The sequence below is a fragment of the Apodemus sylvaticus genome, chromosome 3, assembly GCF_947179515.1.
Source record: "Apodemus sylvaticus chromosome 3, mApoSyl1.1, whole genome shotgun sequence".
Classification (NCBI taxonomy): Eukaryota; Metazoa; Chordata; class Mammalia; order Rodentia; family Muridae; genus Apodemus; species Apodemus sylvaticus.
The window spans coordinates 70,397,283-70,411,136 of record NC_067474.1 but is presented as its reverse complement, the minus strand read 5'-3'; the positions used below and the strand labels follow the sequence as shown (position 1 = coordinate 70,411,136).

General features: G+C 47.5%; 2 protein-coding genes across 2 annotated transcripts; one reads left to right on the top strand and one right to left on the bottom strand.

Moving 5' to 3' along the window:
- Positions 1 to 1,659: 1,659 nt before the first annotated feature.
- Actl7a (actin like 7A) lies at positions 1,660 to 2,982 on the bottom strand. Its single transcript, XM_052175498.1, has one exon. The coding sequence runs from the start codon at positions 2,980 to 2,982 to the stop codon at positions 1,660 to 1,662; it is 1,323 nt and encodes a 440-aa protein (XP_052031458.1).
- A 2,117-nt stretch (positions 2,983 to 5,099) lies between these two features.
- Positions 5,100 to 6,353, top strand: Actl7b (actin like 7B). The gene has a single exon (XM_052175497.1). It carries the CDS (start codon positions 5,100 to 5,102, stop codon positions 6,351 to 6,353), a length of 1,254 nt encoding a protein of 417 aa, XP_052031457.1.
- Positions 6,354 to 13,854: the final 7,501 nt, after the last annotated feature.

Sequence of the window (13,854 nt, the reverse complement as noted above, 5' to 3'; positions counted from 1 at the left end):
GCTCTGAGAATAGAGTTGTATCAGCTTTCAGTTGTATCAGGTCTTATAAGTGCTTAGGCCTGCTGGCTCCCTTTAGAAAACACCTCTTGTCCCTCCTTCATCAAGACCTTCACCCGCTGCCGCTTGTTGCTTGTGCTCATCAACATCTATCTGAAGATAGAAGTGGTTTATGATTTTTTCCATTTTCATGTTTAAAACACATTTTCTAAGAATGTCTAGGGTTTACCAGTACTGTGTAAAGGTGTCGAGAGATGGAGATCAACCTGAACTTGCCCCTAGTAGTGTGTAGTGTTGCCAGTGGACTAGTCTAGGAACAAACTGAGATAAGATGTATAGAGGCTGTCAACTCTTCTCTGATCTGACTCTCCTGGGCGACTTGGTCATCTTGCCAAACCACAGGACCCTCAGATGCCTTTTCTCGCTCTTCATCTCCACCTCCCTGCTTCAGCGCTCTGATGTCCCGTGACTATGCTGGCCCTCCCGGTCTGGATCCAGGCTCTGACGTGTTAGGCACCTAGGCAGACATGGAGTTGAGTGAATGGCTCTCGGAGCCTCTGCAAGGTAGAGATGCCTGCTTTCCAGATACTCAGTGTGCAGTTGTGACTAAGACCCTCAGTAAGACTTGAAGTTGTAACTGTCGGGATCATTTCTGGGGACAGATCCTGAAGCACGTGTCTATTTTCCATCATTGATAAGAGAAAGCCACTGGTCAATACAGAGAAACTGATTGGGGTGGCTGGGGTCTCCAGTCACGTACCAGACCACTGGTGCCAACAGCGGCAGCTGCTGCTTCAGCCCACATCTTGGGGACATTTATACACCTGAACAGACTAGGGTATCAGATTCCTCTGAGCCATTGGGCAGCAATCGATCAGAGGGAGTCCTGGGGCCATGGGATATCTAGAAGTCCCTTGGCCACTGCACCCTTCCCTGCTCTAAGGGGCTCTGAAATCCTCAATGTCTTGAAGTCTGCTCTCTGGTACTTCACTGAGACCTCCAGAACTGTTGTGAGGTAACCACCAGATAAGATCACTCAGGCATGGATTCAAGCCAGAAAGAAAGCCTTTATTAACTGGCAACTAACCTGGGTATCAGGACCTGAGTGTGGTCCCAAGTTCTTAGAGATTTTAAACACAAAAGTCATATCCTGTGTTGATACCTCAATTAGTAAGAACTCTTAGCTGAGATATAGTGCTGTTTTATGGGAGAATAAACTCATTTAGCATTCTGTAGGGAACTGGATGGAGAGCCTCTTTATCCTTTAACATTATTTACTCTTATGTTCTGATCACATTTTTCCTTAAGTGTATTTTAACAACAAAGTATTCCTACAGTGGGAGAGCACAGTTAGAATAGTGGAAAGCACTTGAGAGCAAGCTTTTCCCAAGAGAAACTTTCTGAGCGGTTTGCATAGTGCATGTGATCCTCTCATATACCTCTTCCATGCCCAGGCTTTTGTATTTTTTTTTTAAGTGATGCATACATCCATGGGGCTCTTACTATGTCAGGAAATAGACACACTCTGAAGGGAAGGAGACAGACACGAGGGGTTTTTAATGCTACAGAAATGAACATGCCAGCCCAATACCACGTGTAAAAGGTTCAGCCCTCATTCAGTAAAGCTGGCACATTGTCACCACGGTGAAATGCTGCATCTGTTCAGAAGCACCTTCTGTAGAGGAAGAAAGGCCCATGTTCTTCGTACTCCAGGCGATGGACCCACAGTGGTTGAAAGCCCTGGAGTGAGGCCAGGATAGAACCACCAGTCCAGACTGCAGTGTCTCTCTCAGGCAGCACATTTACCTGTGGAGTGTCATTGGGACACATGCTGCTCAGTTCCTTCTGCAGACGGTTCGGAAAACCCCTGAGCATAGTGCTGCCCCCACAGAGCAGGATGTTCCCCATGAGATCTCGTTTGAGTGCAATGTCACACTTGTTAAGGCAGGACACTGTCTGGGTGTGGAGGCCCAGCTGCATGGACTTGATTAGAGATGGCTTGAAGAACATCTCTGAGCAGAGGAACCGCTCCTGACCCAGGCGGATCTCTTTCCCATCAGGCAGAGTATAATGGATCTCATGTTCAGCGGGAGGGATTTTCTTCTCTTCGATGGGGTCCAGGGCCACAAAGCAGCATTTCGTCTTGATGTCCTCCACAATACCGAGATGGTCCTCAGAGAAGTGTTTTCCAGAGTTGTTCATCAGGTTCATCAGGTAGGTCGTGAGGTCAGATCCTGCATAGTCTAGCCTCCCTGTGATGCTGGGCAAAGGATAACCCTCATAGATGGGGACCACATAGGACACACCATGTCCAACCTCCACCACCAGGCCGGAGGTGCGTCCGTAGGAGTACATGGACAGGCGGGACTGGTAAGCAATGTGCATTGCAGGCGTGTTGAAGGTCTCAAACAGCATCTCAGCATACTTCTCTCTGTTGGTGTGAGGACTCAGGGGTGGATCTGAAACCAGGACCGCATGTTCCTCTGGGGCGATCTTCATCTCCTGTCGGAAGAGGTATTCCCAGATGTCCTGTACTGTGTCCCAGTCCACAATGATGCCATGCCGCAGGGGGTTGACCAGCTTGAGATGTATATCTGGGTTAAGGAGCTCATGCCCCACAAAGGTCTCTTTGCGATTATCCCCAGTCTTGGCCGTCTCCATGTAGGGCTTGCCCACTGTTGTTGAGATCTTATGGGTGGGCTTTGGCAGGCCAGCAAAGCCACATTTACAGAAACCCGTGCCCAGGTCCACAACCACTGCTTTGGTCACCTCTAGCTTTGGCCTGTCCTTGGACATAGTTGACTTAACAGGGTCTTCTGTCTCAGCATTGTCCCGACGGACCCATACTGCCCTTTTTGCTGGGCCATCTTTTAGGGAGGCAGTCTGGAGGACCTGTGTCTGCATGGAGGCCTGGTCACTAGCTTTCTTGGTAGGCCCGTCACCTATGTCTGCTGTCTGTGGAGCCCACACACCATCCAGAGACATACTGCTCTCAGAAAGCTCTCGATCCTGCTGGCTACAAGGCCTGAAAGGCTTAAATCAGAGGGCGGCTTGAGAACCTGCCCAACAGTGACATCACTGATTGTGACATAATTCAGCAACCAAAGGCTTTCTAGACACTGGAGACTGGTGTTAGGGTACATTAGGGATAATATTTTTTTTAATTCCCAGCCCCCAATTTTGTAGTGGAGATTGATTTATTCATTCAGTTAATAATTACTGTGTGCCTGTGATATGCAAGGCAGCAAGTGAAAAAGCAGCAACAGAACCCTGCCCTTATCTGGTCTACCTTCTAGTTGGTGTGCACGGGGAGGGGCCAGTGGGGAAGGCGGGAACACAACAGATTTATTTGTTTAATAAAAAATAGAATTTAATAAAGTTTTTAGAGAAGAGAGAAGGGGGCTTGGCCAGGCTGATGTGGTGTAGACTAGCCTCCCTGAGCTAGCAGTAGTTGTGTAAAGAGCTGAAGGAGGTGACCAGGTGACACTGTGTTAGGGATATTGATGCTGAGAACTGAGTCACATGACTGGTGAGTTAGTGCAGGGGCAAGCAGGACACAGCCAGCTCCAGGCCATGGTGGCGTATAAACTGATTAGAGCAGCCATACTCTTTCCCGTATGGGTTGCCTGTGGGTCTGAGGAACAGATGAATCAACATCCAAAAGACTGGCCCAAAAGCTGAATGAAAATAAATGTGGTCTCTGAGAGAACACATTTGCTGACTCCAAATGAGGGAATCTACAAGAAGACCAACGTGACCAGGGGGGAAAGAACATGGAAGTTTAGACGGGGAGGGTGGGAGATGTGAGTCTGGTGTGGAGGACAAACAGGTGCCATCAGGCTGTGGGCTCGTGTAAGGACTTCACTCCAGGTGGGCGAGGTTAGAGAGCACTAGAGAGATTAGAACAGGTTGACACCGTGATCTGAGTTCGCTTTTTACCAGGGTCTACTGCTGCTGTAGTAACTGGCAAGCCCTGCTGCCTCACTGGGCACTGAGGTGATGAGAACATAAGCGTAAGAGTTATTTTAGAACATAGTCTCGAACTCCTTCATTAGCATCATAGAGTTGCATTGAAATCAGACCCTGCTGACTCTCACCGGTGGGGACACTAAGGCTCAGGTGTACAGACACATCCAGAAGGAGTAGACGGTCTTCTTAATGTGTGCTACACACACATGTTGACACCTAACATTCCTGTCTGAGGCTGCTTGGCCATCTAACTTCAGCTGGACACACTGATCCCAAACCCACCACACTCACTGCAGAGGTCTTTAGGCCTGGCTAATTGGTGTTGGATGAACTTCAGTTACAGAATTATCCCTCTTTGAATCTCCACACTAAGTGCAGAACCCAGAATCTAACCTTATGCCTCATCTTAGACCTTACCCTCAGGTCTGTGCTAGATGTGAGACAGACACAATGGTGATGGCTTCCTTCCTTTCAGGAGGTGGTACAGATCCCCAGGACTTTACATGTGGGATGAAAAAGAGCAAACGGCTGCAGGTTTTATTATGGAATGCCCTAGGCCTTGTGGAATGAAAGGGGAGCGGACACAGGCTCTGAGACTTCTGACTGAAACAGAAGCAGCCTTCAAGGTCCTTAGGAGACTTGGCTAATCAGTATGGGGTGAACTTCAGTTAAAGTTATCACTCTTAAAAACGATTTGCTCTTGAATTTTGAACCTCTTTAAAACTCTGCCTAATCCCAAGATTCTGCAAAAATAATATACCAGCAGTACCTAGTGCTATGCCTGATTTTCTACAGGGGCTCAAATTATCAATGTCAAGGAGCAGAGGAGGAAATAAAAGAATTACCACTGAGTGGTCAGGCATGGAAATGTGAGAGGGAACGGAAAGCACCGGGCCTGGTGTGTTTGGATTCTAAAGCTGCTGGTCATTAGTTCTGTCAGGGAGCAAACCGTTAGTCATGGATTTGTGTGGAGGGCAAGAAGAGTAAGCCCCCCCCCCCCAACCCGCATCTAAATGGACCATTCCTGGTGACATCACAACCCAAGTGGTTGCCAAGACACTGCTAGAGGTGGGATCTCATTTCTCCCCAGGAGCTCTAGGGTGTGGATGTAGGAAGGTGAGGAAGGGAGGCAGATGGCGACAAAGAACAGCCCTAGCCCTAAGCCCATGGGCACAGCCCAGGGCGACCCTGGAGAGGCAGGAACACTGCCAGCCCCTGAGGCTGGCATCCGGGACACAGGTTCCACTCAACTGAAGACAAAACCCAAGAAAATCCGGAAGATCAAGGCGCTGGTCATTGACCTGGGCTCCCAGTACTGTAAGTGTGGCTACGCGGGGGAGCCGAGGCCCACCTATTTTATCTCCTCTACCGTGGGCAAGCGCAGCGCCGAGATGGCTGCAGATGCTGGAGACACCTTCAAGGAGACGTACGTGGGCCATGAGCTGCTCAACATGGAGGCATCTCTGAAGCTCGTTAACCCACTGAAGCACGGAGTTGTGGTGGACTGGGATTGTATCCAGAACATCTGGGAGTACATCTTCCACACCGCCATGAAGATCCTCCCTGAAGAGCATGCGGTGCTGGTGTCTGACCCTCCACTCAGCCCCACCAGCAACCGGGAGAAATACGCGGAGCTCATGTTCGAGACCTTCGGCATCCCTGCCATGCATGTGACCTCCCAGGCGCTGCTCTCCATCTACTCATACGGCAAGACCTCCGGGTTGGTGGTGGAGAGTGGACACGGCGTGTCGCATGTGGTGCCCATCTCTGAAGGGGACCTGCTGCCGGGCATGCCCAGCCGTGTTGACTATGCGGGCTGCGACCTCACCAACTACCTCATGCAACTACTCAATGAGGCAGGCCACAAGTTTTCAGACGACCACCTGCACATCATAGAACACATCAAGAAGAAGTGCTGCTATGCCGCGCTGCTGCCAGAGGAGGAGCTGAGCCTGGGCCTGGAGGAGCTGCATGTCGACTACGAGCTCCCGGATGGGAAGGTCATCACCATCGGCCAGGAGCGCTTCCGTTGCTCCGAGATGCTCTTCAAGCCCTCCCTGGTGGGCTGCACCCAGCCTGGCCTCCCCGAGCTCACCGCGACCTGCCTGGACCGCTGCCAGGGCACTGGCTTCAAGGAGGAGATGGCTGCTAACGTGCTGCTGTGTGGTGGCTGCACCATGCTGGATGGCTTCCCCGAGCGTTTCCAGAGGGAGCTGAGTCTCCTCTGCCCAGGGGACAGCCCCACGGTGGCCGCTGCTCCGGAGAGGAAGACTTCAGTGTGGACCGGCGGTTCCATCCTGGCCTCGTTGCAAGCCTTCCAGCAGCTTTGGGTCAGCAAAGAAGAGTTTGAGGAGCGGGGCTGTGCAGCCATCTACAGCAAGTGCTAAGGGGCGGGCCCCACAGGCCAGAGCTGGAGAGCAGAGGCCCCTCCCGGGGCCACTCTATACCTTTACAGAATTTCGCATAAAAGTTTAACCTGTAACGGTCATGTCTGGTCTGGAGTTCTTGGTCGAATCTGAGAGCGGGTGGGGAGAAGTTGAGTTTAGAGATGATAACCCTCTCCTCAACCTGAGTGTGTATGACGCAATCTAGTCACCAGATGAGCGAGCGACATACTTTCTCCTGGGAGGCAATGAGGCTATGGAACTGCTGTGGCAATGTTTCCAGAAAGGAAGGCAGCTTGAAGTAGCTCTCTGCCGAGTGGAGAGTCTCTGAGTCAAACCAGTGTGAGCTACTCCCAGATCCTTCAGGTCTCTAAGCCAGTACATCCCACCTCCGGTGCCAGGTCCAGTTGCATGTCTGTCTGTCCTCCCTCTGTCCTTCACAAAAGCCTTCCTCTGGAGCAATGGTGCATGGAGGGGGGCCAAGATCAGGGAGGTCTCTTACTGAAATATTAAAAGCAATGCCCTACTTTTCCCTTCACAAAAGAACGACTACATAAGAATTTTGATCAAAGTTTTAGAGAATGTCTGTGGTACAAAGACCAGTGGGCACCCACCAACCACTGTCTTGTTTGTTCCCTTCTGATTGGTCCCTGAGGGTAGACCTGGAGAGTCTTGAGGGCAGGAATTGTACCTCCCAGATGCTCTTCAAGCCCTGCAGGTGGGCTGTACACCAGGGTGTGAGTTTTCCAAGTTGTGAGATGGGTGGTTCAAGTATCTCCCTTCACATTACAGAGAGGTGAGAAGGCTTGAAGATGCTGAGCCTTGTCTCCCTTCACCTGCCTAGTAAACCGGAGTGCCCAACGTGTCCTCTTGATTTTCTACCTTGGTGAATTACCAATCCCTCTCTTTTTAAAGTATATAAAATAGTCCTTTCACATGAGAGAAAATGGGCTGAAATTTCATAGTCAACTTTAGGCTTTAAAATTAAGGCCAATAGTTTAGTAAAGGAGAATCTTGTCTTACCTGAAGTTTCCAGAGCCGTGAGTGACACATAGTGTTTAAGCCCTACCACTTGGACGTGGCACAGCACCTGCAGCCTCTCTGGGCTGCCTGATCTCTCCTCACTAAATATTACTAGGTACGCACCAAGTGTTATTTGTATACTTTTTAAAAAATTTGGTCAGTTTTAGTTTACTTTTAATTTTAGTTTTTATTTAAACTGTCTCACTATGTAGCACTGGATGGCCTGGAACTCACTATGTAGACCCAGGCTGGCCTTGAACTCACAAAGATCCTCCTGCCTCTACCTCTCAAGTGCTGGCATTAAAGATGTGACAATCTTGCTCAGCTTGTACAGATCAACTTGAGGGCTGGAGAGATGGTTCAGCCGTTCAGAATACTGACTGCTCTTCCAGAGGTCTTGAGTTCAGTTCCCAGCAACCACATAATCTGGGGTGTCTGAAGACAGAAATCTCTCTCTCTCTCTCTCTCTCTCTATATATATATAAATAAAATCAACTTGATTTTGATATAAGTCACTAAGGGCTTTCTGTTTACAGACTGGAGATATGGCTCATTGGTTAGCAACAAGTATTTCTCTCACAGTGGTCCTGAGTTTGGTTCCTAATTAACACCTCCATTGGGTGATTTATGACTACCTACCTGTAACTAGAGCCCCATAACTCTGGTGAGCAACTGCACTTGGGTATGCATACCCCCCACATACATAGATTTAAAAGTCTCAATGAAAAAAAATTTGTTGACTCTTAATTTTTCTGGCCAACCAATGGGAAGTTAAGGTAAAGACGTGGCATACTTTGTTTGGTATGTATGCTGGGGCTGCTTTTAATAGCTGCTAAGAGTTGATAATTATTCAGGAGTAACTTGAAACTCATCATCATGGGACTATTTACACCTACAGAGCAAATCTGTCTCCTCCAGCTTGTTTAAATCGATAGAAGAAAGTAGATCATCACCTGTGAAGCCAATTCCAAAAAAAAAAAAAAAAAATACAAACCAAACCAAACGAAAACAACCAACAAACCAACCAACCAACCAAAATATCCAACAAACAAAAACCAAAAAACCCAAATAAACCAACAACAAAAACCAAACCAAACCAAAAAGAAAAAAAACCCACCCAAACCAGGACCAAACCTGAATGAACCTGCTCTCTGGTGGTTCAATAGACCTGGGAAAGAAATAAGAAACCCATATTTGAAAAGTTCTCTGAGCAGTCTTAATAGACTATTGTTCAGAAGAAGGTGTGGCACATATGTCCATATTTCAAGCAAACCAGAAGTTTATTTGACATTAGTGAGACAAGCCAATAGTACTGGTGGCCAAGATGCCACTTCTTGGAGTCAGGACAGCTGCTTCTACATGCAAGCTCCACTCTCCCTCAACCCCTCATCCACTCATCTGCCTACTCTCCCAGACTATGCTCATGGACGTGCCAAGGTGTGCTAGTTAGTTTTAGGTCAACTTGACAGAAGCTAAAGTCATCCTGTTAAGAAAATGCCTACTTTAAGACTGGGCTTGTAGGCAGGCCAGCATTTTCTTCTTTGTTTTTTTTAAAAAAAAAAAACTTTTTTTAAAAAAGATTTATTTTATTTGTATGAGTATAGTATATGGTGTGTCTTCAGACACACCAGAAGAGGGCATTAGATCCCATTACAGATGGTTGTGAGCCACCATGTGGTTGCTAGGAATTGGACTTAGGACCTCTAGAAGAGCAGTCGGTGCTCTTAACCACTGAATCATCTCTCTAGCCCTCAGCATTTTCTTAATTAGCTATTAAGTGTGGGCAGGCACAGCTCTCTCATAGGTGCTGCCACCCCTGGGCTGGTGGTCCTGAGTTCGATAAGAGAGTAGAGAGAGAGCAGGAGAGGGAAGCCAGTGAGCAACACTCCTCTGTGGCCTCACAGCAGCTCCTGATTCCAGGTCCCTTCCTTGAGTTCCTGTCCTGACTTCTTTCAGTGATGAACAGTGATGTGGAAGTGTAAGTATAGTAAACTTTCCTCCCTGAGTTGCTTCAGTCACAGTGTTTCATCACAGTGACAACACCTTAATTAGGACAGGCATTTTTTTTACCAGGATAGTAGGGAATTACCATGACACGTGATTTTATTGTTTTGGGAAGGATTGTGGAAGGACTTGGGAACTCTGGGCAAGAGAAGCCATTGAGTGTTCAAAGCTTGGTGAACTGTCCTGTGGATCTTGGAAGAAAGGAGTGCTGAGAGACACACAGATGGTGGGGGCCTGTCTTGTGAAGTTTCAGAGGGAAGTTTAAAGACTCTGGGGCCATTTGCTATTTTGAATTAAGATTCTGGAGAATCTGCTGCAACTACCAAGATACCAGAACCACTAAAGTGAAACCTTTGATTTGCTGGGATACTTGATGTGGTCAGATGGAGCTGAAGAATTAGTAGTAATTAAGAAGAGACCAGAATTGCTGAAATCTAGGAAGTATTTCATTAGGGACAGTCCAGAAAGGCTATGATCCAGAGGTCACAATGTTGTAACTTGTGTTGGCAGCTTGCCATGGTAATGTGTAAGTCACCAGGAGGTACCGGTTTTGAAGACATGGAGGGGCCATGGAGAGCAGCTGAGGCTTGCTGCCGTGAGAGGCCAGGGAAGATCATTGGTGGAGGGGCAGGGCTAAAGGGGTCATGCAGACAAGTTGAGTCCGGCACCATAAAGTGTGCCCAGAAGAGCTTATTGGTAAAAGTGCAGCCCAGTTGCAGCAAGATATCCCAGAATTTTGGAGATACCAATACCATGGGTAGATCACCAAGAGCAGCAGCAGTGGTGGAGGGGAGCTGGTCTGAGAGTAGGAGATAATCCATGTGTGCCACAGAGGGTGAGTTGGAGAAGTGACTTGGGCCCTTAGGAGGAGCCCAGAAAATTGAGGCTTGTAGAATCTCAGAATATGCTTCGATAAGATCAAGCCGAGGCAAGCCTGTGGATCGTTTTCTTAGTTAGTAATTGATGTAGTAGGGTTCAGTCCATCGGGATAGTACCATTCCTAGGCTGGTGGACCTGGGTTCTACAAGAAAGCAAGCTGAGCAAGTCAAAGGAGCAAGCCAGTAAGCAGCACCCCTCCAGGACCTCTGCACCAGCTCCTGCCTCCAGGTTCCTGCCCTGTTTGAGTTCCTGCCCTGACTTCAACGATTAAACAGTGATGAATAAAGCCAAATAAATCGTTTCTTCCCCAAGTTGCTTTGGTCATGGTAATAGCAAAAATACTCCTAACTAGGACACCAGACAAGAAACTTCTGCCACCTACCTCTCTATATTACTGTGACCATGGGTATGTCTGCCTTGGCTTCTGCCACCTGCACTGCCTCTGTAGAAAGGACAGCAACCTCACTTGTCCATCTCAGCATCATGGACCATTGAACTTGGCCTGAATCAGGCACTTAGTATGTTTCTGGTAGATCTTATAGGTATTTGCTAAGAGTCTCAAACCTGGTAGCATGTGACACTCACCTGGGGAACGTTCAAGTTTACCCTGAATAAAATCAGAATGTCTGGGGTGGAGCAGTTGCCCTGGTGTGACATCAGGAGCTCCCAATTAATTTTGATCTGTAGCCCAGATGAGAATTACAGCTCTAGGGAAGCCTTGGAGGCCAGTCTTTTCCATTTTTGTGGTAAAAGTGCTGTCATATCTAGCATCTAGCATATCTAAATGCAACATATCTCACCCTAGGACTATGTCTTCTAAGATGTCAATCTGCCCCTTCAGCATTCAAGGGGGGCCTGAAAAAGATCCAGTCTTCTACGTTTCTGCACTTATGTAAGTATGTAAATTTACAGCAATCAAATGAGTCATTGCAAGGCAGAATTCTGGCAGAGTCAAGCTAGAAAACCCTTGCGTTACCTCAGAAACAGGACAAACAAGGCCTGGTAACAAAATGTTCTTTTGACAACACCCGCTTGACTCTCATCAAACACCGATGGAGAAAGCCATGCCTAAGCCCCTGGAACTGTGGTTTCTTCTGGAGAGAACCCTGTGTAAGAGGGCTCTGGGCAAGATTTGTACTTTTTAATCTCTTCCATCCCACAGAAGTAGGTGTCCTGTTCATACTCCTCCTACAAGGTATTACTGGTTCCACACAGAGCTGAGTCTCCATCCCTGTTCAGTTACAAACAAGGGATGAGATGTGAGTCTACTTGGCATTCACCCTGTCATCCCCCATCCCCCACCCCCAGTGTTCTGGTACAGTGGGGCTCAGTGGAGCTGATCTTAACCTCCATCCTCAGAGTGGCACACCGAGAGCCATGACAGCTTTCACTGAAGCTGAACTTCTTCCTAGCTGGCATGTGACTAGGGTAGGTCAGCACCTCGCCACAGCCATGGAAATGCCCTTGAGGCACTGTGGGGAGCTGAACTTCCAGCCCAAGTGGTCATTGAGCTTTACTTCAATAGGGAGCTGTCCAATTGAAGGAACTTAAATGGGACTGGGAGTCTTTGTGATGGTTGAATAGATTTGGCCCAGGGAGTGGCACTATTAGGAGGTGTGGCCTTGTTGGAGTAGGTGTGTCACTGTGGGCGTGGGCTTTAAGATCCTGGAAGTCAGTCTTCTCCTAGCTGCCTTCAGAGGGAAAGGTAGAACTTTCAGCTCCCTCCCACACCCAGCCATGACTGACTGGACGCTGCCATGTTCCCATCTTGATGATAATGGACTGAACCTCTGAACCTGTAAGCCAGCCCCAATTAAATGTTGTCCTTGGTCAGAGATAGTATTTGTTCACCTGCAGTAAAACCCTAAGACATTCTTATAATATCAAAACATTCAGAACCCAATCAAATGTTAAGTTACAGTTGATTATGAAAAGGAATTTGGACTCGCTCAAAGGAAGGTCTGACTTTTGCTCTTAGCATCTGGAAGATAATCTGTATCTTACCTCAAAGTAATATTTTTCCTTAGGATTGGACTGGCCACATCCAGTAGTCTTAGGGCAATGATTGGCTATGCCAGAAAGATCAACATTTCTAATTAGGGAAGGGAGTTGGGGCCACAGTATCAGTTGAGTTGAAGGCTGAGGTTTACCGTGTAGGTATTTGATCAGTTATGCCTACCTAATGTAACTCCAGTATAAACTTTGAGCACTAAGACTTGGGAAATCTTTCTTGATTGATAAGACTTGTACAAAGTTCCAAGTATTGATATTGGGAGAATGATATGGTATCAGGAGAGAGAACAGTGGACATTTTTGAATTTGAACCATAACCAAAAGTATAATAGATTCTAATGAGTTTTGGGAGTCCTTGGAATGAATGATTGTTTAGGGAGTTCTGGGACTTGCAGTTAGTATAAGCTGTGATCAAAGGACTTTGTAGCTGGTTAAAGCTTCCCTTATGTGTCAGTAAATTGCACTAACCACAAGAAAAGGCAACAAGCTAAATTAGGCGAATAGATAAAACAAAACATCAGGGCTGACTGACAGGGGCTCGTAAGCAGTTGTGAAACTATTTCATAAGCTACTCTAAATTACCACCCAACACAGAAAGTTGGCAGAAAATAGGCTATAAATGTGCAGGACTATCATAAGATTTTACATTTTTATTATTTGCGTGAGTATTCATGTATGTTCACACTTGGGTGGGGCTGCTCATGTGTGCATGTAGGAAGCCCTGGGGAGAGGGCCCTCTTGGTAAAGTGCTGGCTGCACAGGCATGACGGATAGGCTCAGACTCCCAGCACCGGGTAGGAAAGGCTGGGGATAGCAATGCAGGCCTACGATGGCCGTGCTGAGAGACGCACAGAGACAGGCTGCCCGCCAGTTTAGCTGAGTCCATCTAAGTGAGAGATCCTGTCACAAACAGTAAGACAGAGAGCTATAGAATAAGAGGCATCAACTTCTAGCCCCCTACATGCACACAGGAGCAGCCCCACACAAGTGTGAATATACATGAACACACACACACAAATACGAACATAAAATCATATAAACAGTAGCACAGAGAAATCTACATTCAAATTTTAAAATCACTGGATGGGCTCAGAATCTTGGCAGAAGATGGAGTCAGTGACCTGGAGGACAGATCAATATCATCTCCTTAGTAGACATGGAATACAGAGAAAATAATTAAGTGAGTGGGGGCAGGGTGTAAATGGCAGTGGGTACAGGAACTCTATGCCAAGCCTGATGGCCCAAGGTCAGTCCTCAGAACCTACAGTGTGGAAGGAGAGAACCAGTTCCTGCAAGTTGTCTCCGGACCTCGCCCAGCCCACCCGGTGAGCCATGTGCATGTGCACACACATACAATAAATATAGAAATAAAGTATAAAAGACAGCAAAAAATTGCTTACTTTTATGTGTAGGCTAATCTGTCTGCATAAGTAGAGTCCTATGGTTAGTGCCAAGAAACTGACTGACATTCCTCCCATCAGGGCTCCAATGGAAAAGAGAAGCGGGCATGACCAAAAAAGGGGGCGGAATATCCCAAATTTGACAAAGATAAAAAGAGTCAAGAATAAATCATGGCTAGGCCTGG

Coding starts and splice junctions, on each gene's coding strand:
- Actl7a (XM_052175498.1), bottom strand. CDS start 2,982: ATGTCTCTGGATGGTGTGTGGGCTCCACAGACAGCAGACATAGGTGAC.
- Actl7b (XM_052175497.1), top strand. CDS start 5,100: ATGGCGACAAAGAACAGCCCTAGCCCTAAGCCCATGGGCACAGCCCAG.